At 35.6% G+C, this 20,522-nt stretch overlaps 1 protein-coding gene across 5 annotated transcripts in view; it reads left to right on the top strand.

Moving 5' to 3' along the window:
* The window catches only part of GABRA4 (gamma-aminobutyric acid type A receptor subunit alpha4), a gene marked incomplete at both ends in the record, with an annotated part of 70,483 nt that extends 52,446 nt beyond the window's left edge, over positions 1 to 18,037 (top strand). For all 5 annotated transcript variants that reach the window (XM_081304161.1, XM_081304160.1, XM_081304163.1 and 2 more), the window contains one exon: positions 17,504 to 18,037. In XM_081304161.1, the coding sequence (XP_081160287.1) occupies positions 17,504 to 18,037 (534 nt within the window). The remainder of the gene's footprint in view (positions 1 to 17,503) is intronic.
* Positions 18,038 to 20,522: the final 2,485 nt, after the last annotated feature.

Here is a 20,522-nt window from a genome sequence, read left to right as displayed (position 1 = left end):
ATAATCTGAAGAGGTGAGCCTATTGAGGGGAAAATGTTGATTGATTTAAAAAAGAACTAGAGCTAAATCCAAACTAGAAAGTTAAATAAAAGCTCTGATTAACTATATTTCTCTGATTTGGATGAGGAGGGACCAAAAATTATTTTAAAGACAGGTGGAGGAATGTTATATCCAGGCAATATTGACCATTTAGGAGGAGAACATTGATGCCCCCTGGTGGGTATGAAAACATTTTCTTTCCTCAAGGACAGGTAAAAATATGAAAAAGAAATTTAACGTGTCATTCTTGTCAAGAGCATCTCAGTGTCACTGCATATCTTGTATCTTGGCTCTACCAAGAATTTTGTAATTTCCATAAAAGTATACCCACATGGTGGAGAAAAGGATGACAGACTAAATTAGAACAAAGTTTTTGAGAGGGAAGAGAGCTGCAAAGTTGTCCAGGTTTTGTTTATTTTTTTCCCCATGAAAATAGTAACATTCACTATTTTAAAATGTTTAAAATCTGCATTCTGAATTTAATTTTAATGATGTTAGATGATTCTTTTACTCTGTTCAGGCTGATGTGATAAAATACCCTTAAACTGGGTGATTTCAGAAACATAAATTCATTTCTCAATTCTAGAGGCTGAAGATCAAGGTTTTGGCACCTTTCAGTTTCTGATAGGGGATCTGGTCCTGACTTACAGGTGGCTGCCCCCACTGCATCCTCACACCGTGGACAGAGAGATATCTCTGGTATTTCTCCTTCTTTTGTAAGGACAAAGTTTCTATCAAATAAGAGCTTCATTTTCATGACTTAATTTAAATTTAGCCACCTCCTTCAAGGTCCCCTCCAATATCGTGATATGCAGAGTTGCAACTTCAAATGGTTTTGAGAAGAACAATATTCAATTCATATATAGCAATGATTAAAACACTTTGCTCTTTTCATTTGTCATCTTCTTTGACATTTGTTGCCTTCTGCCATCCCTCATCTAATGGCTTCATCACCTCATTTCCTATATCAGAATTATATGTGCAAAAAGTCCTTTCGACTACTGATAGAAGTTGGGATAAGAAGTGAAGGAAAAAGAGGAATACTGTAGTGCCAGACCAATATATCCAGATACAATTCTTTTTAATATTCCTTTATATAAAGAAATTGGTCCAGCTAGCCTGGGTTGTCAACATTGTAAATGTGAACTAATGCTCTAGGTATGGCTTTTCATAGCATAACGTATGAATATCATCTTGTGGGTGAAATTACAACAGTTTCTCCAGTCTTTCCTGTTTCTCTGATGACCACTTTCTATATCTTACTGATAGCTGAAAAAGTCCCAAATAGAGAGACAGGGATCTGTGTGATATAGTAACACAACCACATTTATTTTAGACATTGAGATATTGTGGTTATGGTTTTTCCTACATGGAACATGACATATGGTTGTCTTACTTAGTTCAGTTAGAAACCTGTAAACTTAGTGACAGGAGCAGAAGAACCACTCAGCAGGAGTCAACCATTATCGTTGTAGATTTTGATATTGCTATTTTGTCCTAAAATCCTTTTGTTTTATGCACAAGTTATAGGATTAACTCTAATGTTAATTCTCTTATTACTACCAATATTCATTTCAATTTTGTATTTATTTGTATTTCTTTCTCATTTCAGCCAGCAATATCCTTTCCTTGACTGAACTTCACCATAGACATTTTTTACTTCAGTGTTCATCTACTTTTCTGATGATTAGAAATGATCATCATAATTTATAGATATATAAAAGTATCTCCTCAAATTTCATTTCTTATAATGATTCATTTCTGAGTGATGTATCTTTTTCTTTTGGAGGCAGAGACTTATTATTTGACCTCAGCTGTTTTTTTTTTTTTCTAATATTCATTTGACTACATGGTAGACATTATGCTAAGTGCTTTACATGCATTACCTTATTTATTCATTTTGAGGAAGGTACCATTATTAACCCATTGTTAATCCTGTATCAAGCCTTCTTTGAGCTTCAAGAGGTTAAAAACAGCTAGTAAATAACAAATTCAGCATTTGAATCTAGGTCTGACTGATTTGGGGGCCTGAAATCTAATAATTTAGCAGTGTTTTTCAATTTCTGATCCCTGAATCTCTGGCAATAACATTAGAAACTAATGAATGAAGTTTTGCAAATATGGCTTGAGACTTTGAGTCTTTAAATAGCTTCCAAATTTTTCTTATAAATATTTCACATGACTACAATACTGTTTTTCCTTATCTAGTAGAAAGGATTCATTCATCTTAAGGTTTGGTTTAGAGAAAGTAGGTTGAGTCTCTTTGACCTCTTCCTTTTCCAAGGTTCTGTTGGCAGCATTAGAGAAAGAAGCTCCTGTGCTAGAGAAATCCACTTGACCAAGCTGAGAACTTCTGTTCTAACTAGTGAAGTCTCCAACAAAGCAGTTACACCCATTGGAACCATATATTTATTGTACAATGCATGCACAAATATAAAGAAACACTAGGAATTACTCTGAAACAAAACTAACCACAAAATCTCCTATCTCAAAGGAATCCTAGTGTTTTAAACTTTGAACTCCAAATATGTAAAGGCAAAATGAATGAATTTTTAAAGATCTATTCTTTTGGTATTTCCAAATTGAATACATAAATTTATCTCAGCACCTAATATTGAAAGTAATATTTCTATAGCTTATGGAAATACAAACAGTGAATTAAATACTAACACTGGAAGGAAATGAAATACAATAAATAGGGAACTCAGCATTTTCATTTCTACAATTTGGAGTTCAATGTATGATAAAGTCCCTTGGTAAATGTTTATGAAATATTTATTATGTTTATTTGGAGGTGATGTTTTTCATTTCTACATGGTAGCATTTTCTAGAACTGCTGTTGATAGTGCTCAGTAAATTACTTTGGGGTTTAGTGTTAGCTGATGTATCACACTTGTTTGTTTTCTTATTAAATAAGATATGTGGCTACCCCTGAAATCCTGTCTGAGTGGCCTTGAATAAATGTCTTTACATTATTGGATTCTTATTTTTTTTTGTATGTGACTCATTGATATTCTGGAAGATAAACCTGTTCATTATTAGCCTTGTTAGTTTTTAATTTAGGAGAGTTAAATTACATTTTATTAAACTTCATTAGCTTCTCAAGCAAGCAATATGAAAGTAGCTTCTTGAATTCTGCAAATCTAATCTTAGTCACTTTATCTCCTTGCTGCTAGAGTAATAAGTTGAGATGAATTTTTTTTTTGCAGTTTGATAATACTCCTTTAGAAATTGTGTCAGATCATAGTCATGATTGACAAATTGCTTGGATCTGCTCTTATTTTCCTGTTGATGCTTTAAATTGTTGGTAATGTTTGAATCTGCCACCTCACATCTCTATCCCACCAGTTTCTTTGCTTCAGGCTATTGTGACTAATGACAAAATGATTTCAAACTAAATAATTTTTTAAAATTCAAATGAAGCTTAGGTGCCTTTCCTCTTTGGAAACACTATGGGTTTGCTGAATACTAATACAGCCTCTGAAGTCTCTACACTCTACATGAAACACATCATCACTCTGACTGACACATTAGTTGTTCCAAAACTTGATGGCTATATGAATATTATTCCTAGTGAGTTCTGTGCCAGCTAGGTCAACAGATTTCTCAATCCTTTTGTGGTTTGTCATCATGGAAAATGACAACTATTTTTTGCATACTAGACCTTGAGACATAAGTACAAAATAACTTGAGTATCATTTAGCTATTAGCAGAGAGCATAGATTGAAGTCCCAAGTCAGTCAAATTCCACTTTCCTTTATGTAAAGAATAATATATAAAATACTGAAACTTGTTAGGTATTTTCAGTCAGATTTGGGATTGAGTCAAAATAATTTATATGTCTCAGGCACTACCTACAATATTCTAGACATCTGCCCCATAAACAAAGATATAGTACCTTTAGAGACCATATAAAATTTTTTGAAGAATTTGAAGAAGTATTTTGATTCTGTATATGTCCACACCAATGCAAATAATCAAGTATGAATTTGGTTCCTACTATGTTCTTTACAATAATTTATAAAGGTCTTTATATCATAGGAACTTATCAACACTTTTAAACTGGGAATATAAAGATTTGATCTTTGTTTTCAGACAGTAATCTTAGTGACATTGTCCATACTACCTCCTCCATTCCCATGAAATCTCTTGCTTTGTTGATTCTTCTTTCTAATAATCTTAGACTAATACTATCTCTTGCCTGGACTCTCTTTTTTTTTTCTCAGTATATTCTTCATGTCTATGCTTATGTTTCTTTGCTCTTTAAACCTCATTACATAGTAGATGTTTTTAGTGTATAATTTTCAAATCATCAAATGCATGACTTGCTGGGTGCAGTGGCAATGGGGGTGTGGCTTAGTGGTTAAACAAGCCTGGGTTCAATCCCTGATACAAAAAAAAAAAAAATTACACACATGCACAACTCATACAAATATAGGATGAACATATGTCAAGGATTTGCTTGACTCCTTAATTAATTAAGGAAATACTTATAGGAAAAAAATATTTTAAAACTTTTTGAGAAATGGTTACCTGTAAGCATTTTTTAAAAAATGAATACTAGAATAAGATTGCTAAATTAGATACAGAAGTGCCTAATATACAGGGGAATAAAACCATAACTTATGGTCTTCTCTACTAGATAGGAAGTTATAAGTTAGTATGTAAATTTTGAAGAGTTTGGATTCTAATCAACTATTAAATACCAAAATCATACTTAGTTAAATTATCCTAGAGACTTAATAATCCCTTGGTGTACCTGTTAATTAGTGCTTCATTATGACATTGAAAAGATATGTATTCCTTTTTAGTGTCTGAGTCCTGAATAATTTTTATTAACTGTATTCTTGATTATCACAAATACTTGACTGAGTCAAATAGACGGAGGTACCTTTTATGTGCTTTAAATCTTCTTGCACAATTTAGAGTGAAGAGGCTTTTCATGCCAGCAGGTTAGACACTTGGTATATAATTCACTGACTTCCAGCCAGTCAAGACCTTTCTGCTATTATTTTCTTCTACTGCAAAAGAAAGAGCTGGAATAAATGGTTAATAAAATTTCTTCCAGTATTAATGTGTTATAATTATTGAAAAATGGAATTATCAAGAGAAAATACCTTGGTCCTTTAGCTGGTACATGAAGTTAGGCAACAGCACCCCCTAAAGGGTTCTCTGTTAGTTCTAGGCAAGTCAGCCTCATTATCCTATAATGTCCCAGAAACTTTCCCTCACAAGAGAGATTTGGAAACAAGTCCTGTTGGGACTTGATTTAATTAGTCTGTATATGTTTTCTATTGTCACAATAATTCTGCATAACAAACCACTACACTGTTTCCTGTACTTACAGCAGATATTTGCTTTTGCTTTCTTTTTTTTTTCTTTTTTTTTATTGGTTGTTCACAACATTACAAAGCTCTTGACAAATCATATTTCATACATTAGAATCAAGTGGGTTATGAACTCCCATTTTTACCCCAAATACAGATTGCAGAATCACATCAGTTACACATCACATTTTTACATACTGCCATATTAGTGACTGTTGTATTCTGCTACCTTTCCTATCCTCTACTATCCCCCTTCCCCTCCCCTCCCATCTTCTCTCTCTACCCCATCTACTGTAATTCATTTCCCTCCATGTTTGTTATCCCATTCCCCTCATAACCTCTTATATATAATTTTGTATAACAATGAGGGTCTCCCTTCATTTCCATGTGATTTCCCTTTTTTTCTCCCTTTCCCTCCCGCCTCATGTCTCTGTTTAATGTTAATCTTTTCTTCCTGCTCTTCCTCCCTGTTCTGTTCTTAGTTGCTCTCATTATATCAAAGAAGACATTTGGTATTTGTTTTTTAGGGATTGGCTAGCTTCACTAAGCATAATCTGCTCTAGTGCCATCCATTTCCCTGCAAATTCCGTGCTTTCTTGTCTGTGGATCAGTTGAGAAGTTGTTTTGATCTCAGTTAAGCTTGCCTAAGTTGTCCATCTCTTAAATGAGACACACTTGCCTGTCTACTGTAAGCTAGCTATTTGGTGATCTATGATAGCCTTACTTCGATAACTGGTTCTGCTCCAAAGGATCTCTCATCCTCCAATCGGCTGCCCCAGGCCTGTTCTTTATGGTGGTGGTGGCAGTGTTTCAAGAGAGAGTGAAAGCAAGCAAGAACTCTTGAGTTCTTGAAACAACACACCATGGTTTCCACTACATACTATTAGCCAAAAAAAGTCATAAGGAAGCTTATTGGAACATAGACTCTCTCTTTTGATGAAGGAGGAATGTGTACATTACAAAAGATATGAGTATAGATATGATTAATTGGTGCCATTTTAAAAACAATCTATTATACAGAACACGATTCACAGGATTGTGGGAAGTTCCAGGACAATAACAGAATAATGGTCTAAAAGGAATGAAGAATGTAGATAGTCCTGTGCTTTGTTCTATGGATCAGTTAAGTTCAGTTTCATCCTTCCCAGTCTTGCTATTAAAATTTATAAGGCAGCACCAGGGCAATGTTTAGAGCTATTTATACTGTACTACCGAGGTTAGGACCTTCTGAGCCCTCTACCAAATGCTACATGAATGTTGACATTTTCCAGTCTGGCTGTTGGGAACGTACATTATTCCCGGCTTCATGAGAGCATCAGATACTGTTTCCTCAAATCCTTTAAGATGGTCCTTTATTTCAGCCTTGGGTAAGTTACCCCACACTCTTAAACTGGTCTTGGCTTAGCAAAATACCAAATGGGGCATGCTTTAGATTTTTGGAGTTCCACTTTGTTCTGCTTTCTCTCTGTTACTTTGCCCTGAGAAGTCTAGTCTCTGGTCTCCCCAGACTGTTAAATCCATCTCTTCAATTCGCAGAATCTTCCAGTTTTTTTCTGGGTTCCCCTTTATTGCACTACAGCAAGGAAACCTTTATTGCACTACAGCAAGAAAACTAAGTTTGTTTCTTCCCTCTCAGTGATTATGGCTCTAATACCTAGTGTCTTTTAAAAAAAAAAGTTATTTTGTCTAGTTTTTTGGTGATTTTAGGAAGAAGGATAAATTTAGCCTCTGACACTCCATTTTGGCTGGAACTAGAAGTCTTCAAATTCTTAGAATTTAGTGTTAGAAAAAATAAAGGTTTCACCCCAACTTTTAGTGAACAAAGAGAGTATGGAAAACATCAGATTACATTTTAATATATATATATATAAATCTCTGCTATGTTTTTAATTCGTTCTTTTTCACTGTCTTCCTCTCTATTTTTAGGATACTTAACATTTTGTCTCAGTTTAAATACCTATTTATTTATTTATTTATTTTGATACTGAGGATTGAACCAAGGGATGCTCAACCGCTGAGCCACATCTCCAGCCCTGTTTCATATTTTATATTTTAGTTAGAGGCAGCAACTTTCAATGCTGAGCGTCTCACTAAGTTGCTGAGGCTGGCTTTGAACTCATGATCCTCCTGCCTCCAACTCCCGAGCCACTGGGATTACAGGCATGTGCCACAACTCCTGGCACTTTTTAAAAAATATTTATTATTTTGGGGGTGTGTGCATTTTCTTCAAAATGGTAGTATTCACTTTTTAAACTTTAGGGACATACCTTATCCTTTGTATATTTCTTATCATGCAGATAGTATTTTAGAATTAATTATAATGAACTATACATTTCTATAAAAAGAGATTCAAAATCTGAGGATTGATTAAATGTCATTTATAATGTGCTTTGTAGAGCAAAAGTGCAGGACAAGTAATGTTGTCTTTAGTTTTTAGGTTGATGACAATTTTGGTTTCAATTGTCTCCACCAAAATTAGGTGCCATATGTTAGGCTACAATTTCTCATAAGTCCAGCAGCAGCCTGCTTAGAAGAATACACCAAGCTGACATGAAGAATGCTTTCTAAACCTCTCAGAGTCTGCTTTGGCTCTGTGTTTTGTGAGACAGTTTTTCCTCTCAGCTCATCGACCTTGAAATCATAATTTGCAAGTGCATGTAATATGCATGGAACATTTTAACAATGCTCAATGAGTGTGATACTTAGAAAAAGATTTGTAGAATAAACCTTCCTCTCCAAAGTGAACTCTCAATTAATTGTGTACAATTTATCTACTTTATACATTATCTGTGAATTGTCCTTCAAGGCTGGCTCCTTCCAGTCATCCACTTATGAGCTACTTTTCTTTCTCCCTTCTATTTTTCTATCTCTTCACCCAGCATTTATTTCACAAAATTGTAGGGAGAGAAGATATTATATAACCTTAACATAACTTAAAATAAATATAATCAGGGAAGAGAAATTATTGCAAAAAAGTGTACTTTTTTCTCAAGTCAGACATGATTACTTAGGGACCATCTGAGCTGTTACTTTACTTCATAGTATGGACAGTCTATAGTGGGCTATATTTATTGTGTCCTTTGCATCATGAGAGGAATTGATTTTAATGGTTAACCATGAAATTTTATTCAAACATAGCCTTGTTCTACAAATAAAGCAATTTGATGGAAAATAGTGAATTACATTTTTATTTAATTGCTCTTTATTTGTCAGTGGTATGATTTCAGATATTTATGCAGCCATTTGTTGATGCTGTGTAATGTCTAATACAGTCTCTTATTTAAAGTTAATATTCCAGTTGGGTATGGTGACACATTCGCATTCCTGTAATCCCAGAAGCTTGGGAGGTCAAGGCAGAAGGATCGCAAGTTCAAAGCCAGTCTCAGCAGTTTAGCAAAGCTCTAAGCAACTTAGTAAGACCCTGCCTCAAAATAAAAAAAATAAAAAGGGCTAGGAATGTGACTCAATAGTTAAGCGCCCATGGATTTAATACCTGGTACAATTAAATAAATAAATTTTAAAATAAAAATCAATTAATGTTCCCTTATATTTTCACTATTTTAATTTGATGAAAACTAAAATATGTCAGATTTTTAGATTTTTCACTAACGTGTATGATTGCCTAAGATTCTTTCATGAAAATCAATTCCAGGCATTTAGAAATTAAAGTTTTTACTTTTATTTTATTTTATTTTTTTTAACTTTTAAATTTTTTTTAATTGGTTGTTAACAACATTACAAAGCTCTTGACATATCATATTTCATACATTAGATTGAAGTGGGTTATGAACCCCCAATTTTACCCCAAATGCAGATTGCAGAATCACGTCGGTTACACATCCACAATTTTACATAATGCCCTATTAGTAATTGTTGTATTCTGCTACCTTTCCTATCCCCTACTATCCCCCCTCCCCTCCCCTCCCATCTTCTCTCTCTACCCTATCTACTGTAATTCATTTCTCTCCTTGTTTATTTTCCCATTCCCCTCACAACCTCTTATATGTAATTTTGTATAGCAATGAGGGTCTCCCTTAATTTCCATGCAATTTCCCTTTTCTCTCCCTTTCCCTCCCATCTCATGTCTCTGTTTAATGTTAATCTTTTCTTCCTGCTCTTCCTCCCTGCTCTGTTCATAGTTGCTCTCATTATATCAAAGAAGACATTTGGTATTTGTTTTTTAGGGATTGGCTAGTTTCACTAAGCATAATCTGCTCTAGTGCCATCCATTTCCCTGCAAATTCTATGATTTTGTCATTTTTTATTGCTGCATAGTACTCCATTGTGTATAGATGCCACATTTTTTTATCCATTCATCTATTGAAGGGCATCTGGGTTGGTTCCACAGTCTAGCTATTGTGAATTGTACTGCTATGAACATCGATGTGGCAGTATCCCTGTAGCATGCTCTTTTAAGGTCTTCAGGGAATAGTCCCAGAAGGGTAATAGCAGGGTCAAATGGTGGTTCCATTCCCATCTTTCCCAGGAATCTCCAATCTGCTTTCCAAATTGGCTGCACCAATTTGCAGTCCCACCAGCAATGTACAAGTGTACCCTTTTCTCCACATCCTCGCCAGCACTTGTTGTTGTTTGACTTCATAGTGGCTGCCAATCTTACTGGAGTTAGATGGTATCTTAGGGTGGTTTTGATTTGCATTTCTCTGACTGCTAGAGATGGTGAGCATTTTTTCATGTACTTGTTGATTGATTGTATATCCTCCTTTGAGAAGTGTCTGTTCAGGTCCTTGGCCCATTTGTTGATTGGGTTATTTGTTATCTTATTGTCTAATTTTTTGAGTTCTTTGTATACTCTGGATATTAGGGCTCTATCTGAAGTGTGAGGAGTAAAAATTTGTTCCCAGGATGTAGGCTCCCTATTTACCTCTCTTATTGTTTCTCCTGCTGAGAAAAAAACTTTTTAGTTTAAGTAAGTCCCATTTGTTGATTCTTGTTATTAACTCTTGTGCTATGGGTGTCCTATTAAGGAATTTGGAGCCCGACCCCACAATATGTAGATCGGAGCCAACTTTTTCTTCTATCAGACGCAGAGTCTCTGATTTGATATCAAGCTCCTTGATCCATTTTGAGTTAACTTTTGTGCATGGCGAGAGAAAGGGATTCAGTTTCATTTGGTTGCATATGGATTTCCAGTTTTCCCAACACCATTTGTTAAAGATGCTATCCTTCCTCCATTGCATGCTTTTAGCCCCTTTATCAAATATAAGATAGTTGTAACTTTGTGGATTAGTCTCTGTGTCCTCTATTCTATACCATTGGTCCACCCGCCTGTTTTGGTACCAGTACCATGCTGTTTTTGTCACTATTGCTCTGTAATATAGTTTGAAATCTGGTATGGCTATACCACCTGATTCACACTTCCTGCTTAGAATTGCTTTTGCTATTCTGGGTCTTTTATTTTTCCATATGAATTTCATGATTGCTTTATCTATTTCTACAAGAAATGCCTTTGGGATTTTGATTGGCATTGCATTAAACCTATAGAGAACTTTTGGTAATATCGCCATTTTGATATGTTAGTTCTGCCTATCCATGAACAGAGTATATTTTTCCATCTTCTAAGATCTTCTTCTACTTCTCTCTTTAGGGTTCTGTAGTTTTCATTGTATAAATCTTTCACCTCTTTTGTTAGGTTGATTCCCAAGTATTTTATTTTTTTTGAGGATATTGTGAATGGAGTGTTTTTCCTCATTTCCATTTCAGAAGTTTTGTTGCTGATATACAGAAATGCCTTTGATTTATGTGTGTTGATTTTATATCCTGCCACTTTGCTGAATTCATTTATTAGTTCTAGTAGTTTCTTTGTAGACCCTTTTGAGTCTTCTAGGTATAGAATCATGTCATCTGCAAATAGTGATAATTTAAGTTCTTCTTTTCCTATTTTTATGCCTTTAATTTCTTTCGTCTGTCTAATTGCTCTGGCCAGTGTTTCGAGAACTATATTGAATAAAAGTGGTGATAGAGGGCATCCCTGTCTTGTTCCAGATTTTAGAGGGAATGCCTTTAACTTTTGTCCATTCAGAATGATGCTAGCCTGAGGCTTAGCATAGATAGCTTTTACAATGTCAAGATAAGTTCCTGTTATCCCTAGTTTTTCTAATGTTTTGAACATAAAGGGATGCTGCACTTTGTCGAATGATTTCTCTGCATCTATCGAGATGATCATATGGTTCTTATCTTTAAGTCTATTGATGTGGTGAATAACATTTATTGATTTCCGTATATTGAACCATCCTTGCATCCCAGGGATGAATCCTACTTGATCATGGTGCACAATTTTTTTGATGTGTTTTTGTATTCGATTCGCCAGAATTTTATTGAGGATTTTTGCATCTAGGTTCATTAGAGATATTGGTCTGTAGTTTTCTTTCTTTGAGGTGTCTTTGTCTGGTTTCGGAATCAGGGTGATGTTGGCCTCATAGAATGAATTTGGAAGAGCTCCCTCTTTTTCTATTTCCTGAAATAACTTGAAAAGTATTGTTATTAATTCTTCTTTAAAGGTTTTGTAAAACTCCGCTGTATACTCATCCGGTCCTGGGCTTTTCTTGGTTGGTAGTCTTTTGATGGCTTCTTCAATTTCATCCATTGATATTGGTCTGTTCAAATTGTGTGTATCCTCCTGACTCAGTCTGGGCAAATCATATGACTTAAGAAATTTATCGATGTCTTCACTATCTTCTATTTTATTGGAATATAGGTTTTCAAAATAATTTCTAATTGTCTTCTGTATTTCTGTAGCATCTGTTGTGATATTGCCTTTTTCATCCCGTATGTTAGTAATTTGAGTTCTCTCTCTTCTTCTCTTCATTAGCATGGCTAAAGGTCTGTCGATCTTATTCATTTTTTCAAAGAACCAACTTTTAGTTTTGTTAATTTTTTCAATAGTTTCTTTTGTTTCAATTTCATTGATTTCCGCTCTGATTTTAATTATTTCTTGCCTTCTGCTACATTTGCTGTTGTTTTGCTCTTCCTTTTCTAGGGCTTTGAGATGAAGTGTAAGCTCATTTATTTGTTGGTTTTTTCTTTTTTTGAGGAATGACCACCAGGCAATGAATTTTCCTCTTAAAACTGCTTTCATTGTGTCCCATAGATTCCGATATGTTGTGTCTGTATTTTCATTTATCTCTAAGAATTTTTTGATTTCCTCCTTTATGTCTTCTGTAACCCATTGATCATTCCGTAACATATTGTTCATTTTCCATGTGATGTAGGATTTTTCCTTCCTTCTTTTATCATTGATTTCCAGTTTCATTCCATTATGATCAGATAAAATGGAAGGTATTATCTCCACCCCTTTATATTTACTGAGGGTTTCCCTATGGCATAATGTATGGTCTATTTTTGAGAAGGATCCATGTGCTGCTGAGAAAAAAGTATATCCATTTGATGATGGTTGATATATTCTATATATGTCAGTTAAGTCTAGGTTATTGATTGTGATATTGAGTTCTATAGTTTCTTTATTCAATTTTTGTTTGGAGGATCTGTCCAATGGTGAGAGAGGTGTGTTGAAGTCACCCATAATTATTGTGTTGTGGTCTGTTTAATTCTTGAACTTGAGGAGAATTTGTTTTATGAATGTCGCAGCAACATTATTTGGTGCATAAATATTGATAATTGTTATGTCTTGTTGGTGAATGGTTCCTTTTAACAGTATATAATGTCCTTCTTTATCCCTTTTGATTAACTTAGTCTTGAAGTCGATTTTATTTGATATGAGGATGGCCACCCCTGCTTGCTTACGAGGACCGTGTGTGTGGTATATTTTTTCCCATCCTTTCACCTTCAGCCTGTGTATGTCTTCTCCAATCAGATGTGTCTCTTGGAGGCAGCATATTGTCGGATTTGTTTTTTTAATCCATGATACCAGCCTATGTTGCTTTATTGGAGAGTTTAAGCCATTAACATTCAGAGTTACTATTGATATATGGTTAGTACTTCCAGCCATGTTTGGTTATTTATCCTTTTTTTAAAAAATTTAGTTTGTTTCTCCATGATTATCTGTCCCCTCACCCTCTGTCTTTACCGAGGCACTTCCTTCTGATGGTTTTGGTTATTGTTTTTCATTTCTTCCTCGTGTAGTGTTTTGCTCAAAATGCTTTGCAATGCTGGTTTTCTGACTGCAAATTCTTTTAACTTTTGTTTATCATGAAAGATTTTTATTTCGTTGTCATACCTGAAGCTTAATTTTGCTGGATACAGAATTCTTGGTTGGCATCCATTGTCTTTCAGTGTTTGAAATACATTGTTCCATGACCTTCTTGCTTTCAGCGTCTGTGATAAAAAATCCGTTTTTAACCTTATTGGTTCACCCCTGAATGTAATCTGTCTCCTTTCTCTTGTAGCTTTTAATATTTTCTCTTTGTTCTGTATATTGGATATCTTCATAACAATGTGTCTTGGCGTTGGTCTACTGTGATTTTGTGTGCTCGGTGTCCTGTATGCATCTTCAATTTGTATATCTGTTTCCTTTTTTATTTCTGGAAAGTTTTCTGTAATTATTTCATTCAGCAGGTTACTCATTCCCTTGGTTTGAATCTCTGTACCTTCTTCTATCCCGATGACTCATAAGTTTGGTTTTTTTATGTTATCCCATAACTCTTGGATGTTTTTCTCGTGATTTTTTACCAGCCTTTCTGAGTTGGCTAGACTCTTTTCAAGATGATATATTTTGTCTTCATTATCTGATGTTCTGGCTTCTACTTGCTCCACTCTGTTAGTGATACTCTCAATTGAGTTTATAATTTGGTTTATCGTTTCCTTCATTTCTAGAATTATTGTTTGATTATTTTTTATAATCTCTATCTCCTGATAAAGATGCTTAACTTCTTCTTTTATCCGTTTATGTAATTCATTCTCAATGTGTTCTTTGCTGCTTGAATTTGCTGTCTTGTATCCTCTTTAAGGTTCCATTCCATCTGTCTAAGGTGTTCCTTGAGTTCTTTATATGACCATTTTTCTGATGACTCTAGGTCCTCCTGAATATTTAGGCTGTCCTGCATTGTTTGTACTCCTTTTCTTCCTTGCTTTTTGAAGCTGCTCATGTTACTTCTTGTTCTGTTTGACTGATGAATTACTGTTTACTCCTATAAATTTATTAGATGCTTGGGAGGAAAGGTATTAGAAGGGAAGGGAAGAAGTCACTAAAGAGAATGAGAGTAAGCAGGTAGAATTCAAGGAAGGGGGGATAAGATAATTGAAAAGAAATGAAAAGAGAAAAGAAGAAAAAAAATAGGAAATAAAAAAAGAAAAAAAATTTAAAAAAATTATAAAAAAAATTAAAATTAAAATTAGAAGAAAAAAAATTTTAAAAAAATTGTAAAAAAAAATTTAAAAAAACAACAAGAAAGAAAAATGAAAATGAAAGAAAAACCCAAATCAAAAAAAAAAAGAGAGAAAAGAAAAAAAGAGGGAAAAAAAAACCGCAGTCTTAGAGTTTGATTAACTTCTCTTCCAGTAGGTGGCGCTGTGCCCACCAGGCCAAGTTTCTCCTGTTAATACGCGGGAACCAATCACTGTGCATCAGCTCCTCCCAGACTGGGCGAGTCTCCAATCTTGAGTGCCTAGGGCCTCCTCTTGTGTCTAGTCACTTCCCACTTTTCCTCTAGCCAGGCCCCTCTCACGGGTGCCGCTCACCACAATACTGGCTACACGCCAGGTCTGCTGTTCCCGGGAGCCCTGTTTTCATGAATGACTGGGCACACTCTCCCAGTTTGCCATTCCCTCAGACCCTAAGTTTGTAGAGCTTGGGGCTGAGAATCCTCAGCGAATTTTACTTGCCCTCCGGTAGCCACTCCTCCCGTAGCTGGTGCAAGAGACCTCACCTGTCAGCCCTGGTGGGAGCGGTAGTTCCGCGCCGTGGGTCCCGCGCCACCTCTGATTCCCTCGGTCTGGCTATCGTGCTCACGGGAGATCTGGGAGGGGCCCTTACGGGAGAGCTGGGAGGGGCCCTTAAGGTTTCCCCGATGTGTGGAGAGGGAAGGCTAGGGGATTACACACCTGTAGCCGCAGGTTTCAATGAAGTTATGTCCTCCGCCATAGTCTGATGATGTCAGTTCTCTGCCATGGTGTTATCTCTTGCAAATGGCGACAGTTTGTTTCCCTTTGCCGGGCGATCAATGCAACGGGTGGGTCCTTACTGTCTCTCCCAAGCCCCGTTTCAAACCTATGGCCACTACCTATGAAGGCTCGGTAGGCATTTACCTCCGTAGGATGAGAAGGGCTGACCAGTTGTTTCAGCCGGATGGATTAGTGCTGAGTCACAGCTGTTTGTCTGCGGGACGCAGGCGAACGGGAGCTTGAATTCAGCCGATCCGGGCTCAGTGTCGAAATTAAAGTTTTTAAAGTAAGGAATGTCATTGTTTTAGTTAGCTGTTAGTCTCTTATGACCAAAATATTGGACAAGAACAACTTAGAGAAGGAAGATTGTATGTGTGGCTCATGATTTCAAAGGTTCATTCAGTATATGGTTTGCTGACTTCATCACTCTGGGCCTGAAGTAAGGCAGAATATCTTGGAAGAAAGATGTGGGGAAAAGGGTACGCGTGTACATTGCTGGTGGGACTGCAAATTGGTGTGGCCAATTTGGAAAGCAGTGTGAAGATTCCTGGGAAAGCTGGGAATGGAACCACCATTTGACCCAGCTATCGCCCTTCTCGGACTATTCCCTGAGGACCTTAAAAGAGCATACTATAGGGATACTGCCACATCAATGATCATAGCAGCAGAATTCACAATAGCTAGACTGTGGAACCAACCTAGATGCCCTTCAATAGATGAATGGATAAAAAATGTGGCATTTATACACAATGGAGTATTACGCAGCACTAAAAATGACAAAATCATGGAATTTGCAGGGAAATGGATGGCATTAGAGCAGATTATGCTAAGTGAAGGTAGCCAATCCTTAAAAAACAAATGCCAAATGTCTTCTTTGATTTAAGGAGAGCAACTAAGAACTGAGCAGGGAGGAAGAGCATGAGGAAAAGATTAACATTAAACAGAGACGAGTGGTGGGAGGGAAAGAGAGAGAGAAGGGAAATTGCATGGAAACAGAAGGAAGCCCTCAAGGTTATACGAAATCACATATAAGAGGTTGTGAGGGGAAAGGGGGGAAAACAAGGGAGAGAACTGAACAACATCAGATGAGGTAGAGAGGGAAGATGGGAGGGGAGGGGAGGGGGGATAGTAGGGGATAGGAAAGGTAGCAGAATACAACAGTTACTAATATGGCATTATGTAAAAATGTGAATGTGTAACTGATGTGATTCTGCAATTTGTATTTGGGGTAAAAATGGGAGTTCATAACACACTTGAATCAAATGTATGAAAGATGATATGTCATGAGCTTTGTAATGTTTTGAAGAACCAATAAAAAAAAAGAAAGGTGTAGCAGAGGAATGCTGTTCAGATCCTGGCAGCCAGGAAGCTGGAGGGCCCAAAGGCAGGGAGGAGAGCCAGGGACGAAATACAATCCCCAAGGGCACAAACCCAGTGACCTACGTCCTCTACCTGTATACAATTACTAGCCTGTAATCCATTCAAACTATCAATCAATCAAATAGATTAATCCACTGATGAGGCTGCTACTGCTGTAATCTAATCATTTCACCTTTGAAAATCCCTACAGGGCCTAACATTTTAGCTTTTTAGGGGACACCTCATATCCAAACCATAATATACATGTAGATGTTACCATTATTATTTTGTGCAGAAGAACTTATAAATAAAGGTCTTAAACATATATAAAACTCTAAAAGGTATATGACATATTACAGAATAATTATTTGTAATAAAACTGAACAAAGACCTTCTATAAGTATAGTTATGTACTCTTAAATTAAAAACAAGTATAAGTAGTAATAAAATCTACTCTTCTTTAAGTATTTTAACTCTATTTATAGATTGGATCATATTTTGAAATATAAGATTTTGATTCATAGTTTCAGGTATATACTTTTTTTGCTATGTATTTTAATACTTTTGAGTTAAGCTGAGTAGCTACAGCAGATTAATAAAGGTTTCTTTGATGGACTTATGTGTTTTCATCCTTTTAAATTTTGTAGAAATCTACAAAAAAAAGTTACATAACCAATTAAAATTTTAAACTACCTTTTCAGAATACAAATGCCAGTTTGAACATGAGGAAAAGAACAAATGCCTTGGTCCACTCGGAATCTGATGTTGGCAACAGAACTGAGGTGGGAAATCATCCTAGCAAATCTTCTCCAGTTGTTCAAGAATCCTCTGAAGCCACATCTAAGTCATACTTAGCTTCCAGTCCAAACCCTTTCAGCCGGGCAAATGCAGCCGAAACGATATCTGCTGCAAGAGCACTTCCATCTGCTCCTTCTCCTACTCCTAGTCAAACTGGGTGTGTCTTGAGACAAACATCAGTTGGATCTGCTTCTACTCGTCGTGTGTTTGGCTCAAGACTGGAGCGAATTAAGACCACAGTTAACACCCCAGGGGCTTCTGGGAAGTCATCGGCCTCTGCTCCTCCTCCTGCTCCTCCACCTGCTGGATCTGGCACAAGTAAAATAGACAAATATGCCCGTATTCTCTTTCCAGTCACATTTGGGGCATTTAACATGGTCTATTGGGTTGTTTACTTATCTAAGGACACTATGGAGAAATCAGAAAGTCTAATGTAATTTTGTTGCTATAGTAGTTTCCTAAAAGATGATGAAAATGCAGACTATCTTTTTAAATGTTTCTAAATATAATTATTCTTTACTAAAATAAAAATTCTATGTAATTTTTCCACTTAAAAAATATAAGCCGGTTATTGGGAGAGTTAATTAATTCCTCAGTGAAGAGAAAGTGAACCATTTTTCTTTTCAGAAAGAGGGTTTAAAAAGGATCTATTCAGCATTCAAATTAGATGGAATACAGACCATCCTGGAAAGTTGAAACAAGAGTAATAGGGCTATTAAAGATATGTGGTGCACATTTTTGCATTGAAATTTGAAAACAGACTATGAAACTTTTAATACCCAATGAATATCAACCAGCCACCCTAAATTTCCCAGTGGCATTGCCCTTAACCAGAATCATTTATTTGATGTCATATGCAGTGACCTTTGGAGATTCTCTTAGAACCCGCAAGAAAAGGATTTTCCCTATTAAAGAAAACATCGGTGAAAGGAAAACGGAAGAAAACAAACACTGATCAATAGAGTGAAAATTCTGCAGTGTCAAAAACAAAGACATAGACCAGGGGAAATGTGTTTCCTTTCATAAGTTGGCCAAACAGTACTTAAAGGTTGACTTGAAATTTTGTGCTCTGAGCCAAAGTTTAACTCCTTGTATGAATTCTTTTTCAAAGTAGCTCATTCAGGTGTGTACTGTATTTACTCCCTGCATACTTATTCAGAGCCTAAAGCCTCTTGTGTTCCAGGCACTCTCCTAGACACTGTGTCCTAGGAAAGCTCTGTCACAGTTACCTACAATATTATTAAAATAGTAGAACAGTCAACGCATGCTGAAGAACTATAGCCTAGCAGAGGACTTTGCATTCTTTAATGAAGGAAATATAGTTAGAGTCAACATCATATCCACAATATTGTTTCTCCTCCATTGATAGAGGATAACAGGTATATTTGTTCACTTAGCTACTTTGAGATAAGTCAATGTTAGTAGGATTTCAGCAACTGGTTTTCAAAATACAATGAAAATTTGGTACAGATTGTTCTGTAAGTGACAAAAGCACCATGTATCTGGGAAATAAAAATCTGGGCCTGTAAGATCTGATAGATTATGTGTCTCAAATTTGATAAGGATCACTGAATTTAAATAGAATCACAAAATATTCATAAATAAGAACTTTTTAGATGTTTTTCCCAACATGGATCTATCTTAGCTGCTGAAATGCCAAACTTCGGACATTTTTTTGTGTCCATAGTTCTGTACTTTCAGGTAGATTTTGTATTTGTTTTCTGAGAGTTTGGGTAAGGTTTAATAACTAAGGTGAGTATTTTACAATGAAAGCAGCAAAGGAAAGAAATGAAGAAAAAATGCATAGCCACAGGGTGGGATGCCACTGACTCTGTTATGTAATTCAACAGGATTTTCACGTACTGACTTTTCTTTTATTACAAAGCTTAACAACTTAATTGAATTTCTTGCACTGTCTTATGCAGCTCAATTTAGTTCTATTGGGTTGATTTGGTTGTTGTGTTACTTCCAGATTTTTCTTATGTATCTCTTTCTACCTGCTCTAGGTGTGTGTGAATGAAAGTGTTCTTAGTGTTTGGGGGAACGTTTTGATAGAATGGCCACCTTGCAGATAATAGCTCTTATTTTTTTAGAAAAGAAATTATATAAATTAATTGGCATCAACTTTTTAGTTATTGTATTGCCTTGTAATAGTTGTATATGAACCCTGTAAAATGTCACAAATATTAATTGTAAATCATATTTGAGAATCCTTCTTAGACAAGAATCTATCTCTAGGTATTTCATAGAATCAGTACATTTTAAGGCTGAAAGATGCTTTAGAAATCATCCAGTCCAAATCCCTCATTCACAAATTGATTTTAGTAAAATGAGGCCCAGTAAAATCTGTATATATGTATATATTTAATAAAGAGTACTTGTACCAAAAAGCTTATAAATTATTTTATGAATGTGAAAAGATTACTGGCCTTGAGGTCATTGCTTGGAATTGTGGTTTGAAACTCTGATCATTTAGTATTCAGACAAAATGACTTTATTTCTTTGGTAAGGAAAACTTACTCTGCTTTTCTATTCATGTATTCTTAAGAAATATTTTACTGACTTCCTTTTTTAAAAAAGAAAATTCCTCTTTAAATTTTGTAGGTTTTAAGGGGATAAAAAGTAAATGACTTTAAATTTATAGATCATAGATCCAGGTGAACTTACTGAAGTTTTGGGTTTTGTTTGTTTGTTTGTTTGGTTGGTTGGTTTTGGTTTTGTTTTTTGACTCTGGTATACGAAGATTTAAAAATAAATTGGTGGCCAAACCCTGAAAGGACAAACTTAGCCCAGGATTCTTAATTGTTTATTCAAATAAATTCACCAGAAAGCCTACTCATTAGTACAGAAAGGAATTATTTCACTTTCATGCAGTGTTAATAATAATGTGTGTTTTATTTTCTCAAACTAAAGTCCATCAAA

The sequence above is a fragment of the Spermophilus citellus genome (genome assembly GCF_964194105.1).
Source record: "Spermophilus citellus genome assembly, chromosome: 8".
In the NCBI taxonomy this organism is placed as follows: domain Eukaryota; kingdom Metazoa; phylum Chordata; class Mammalia; order Rodentia; family Sciuridae; genus Spermophilus; species Spermophilus citellus.
The sequence above is the reverse complement of the archived record's forward strand: the minus strand, read 5'-3'. Positions and strand labels throughout refer to the sequence as shown.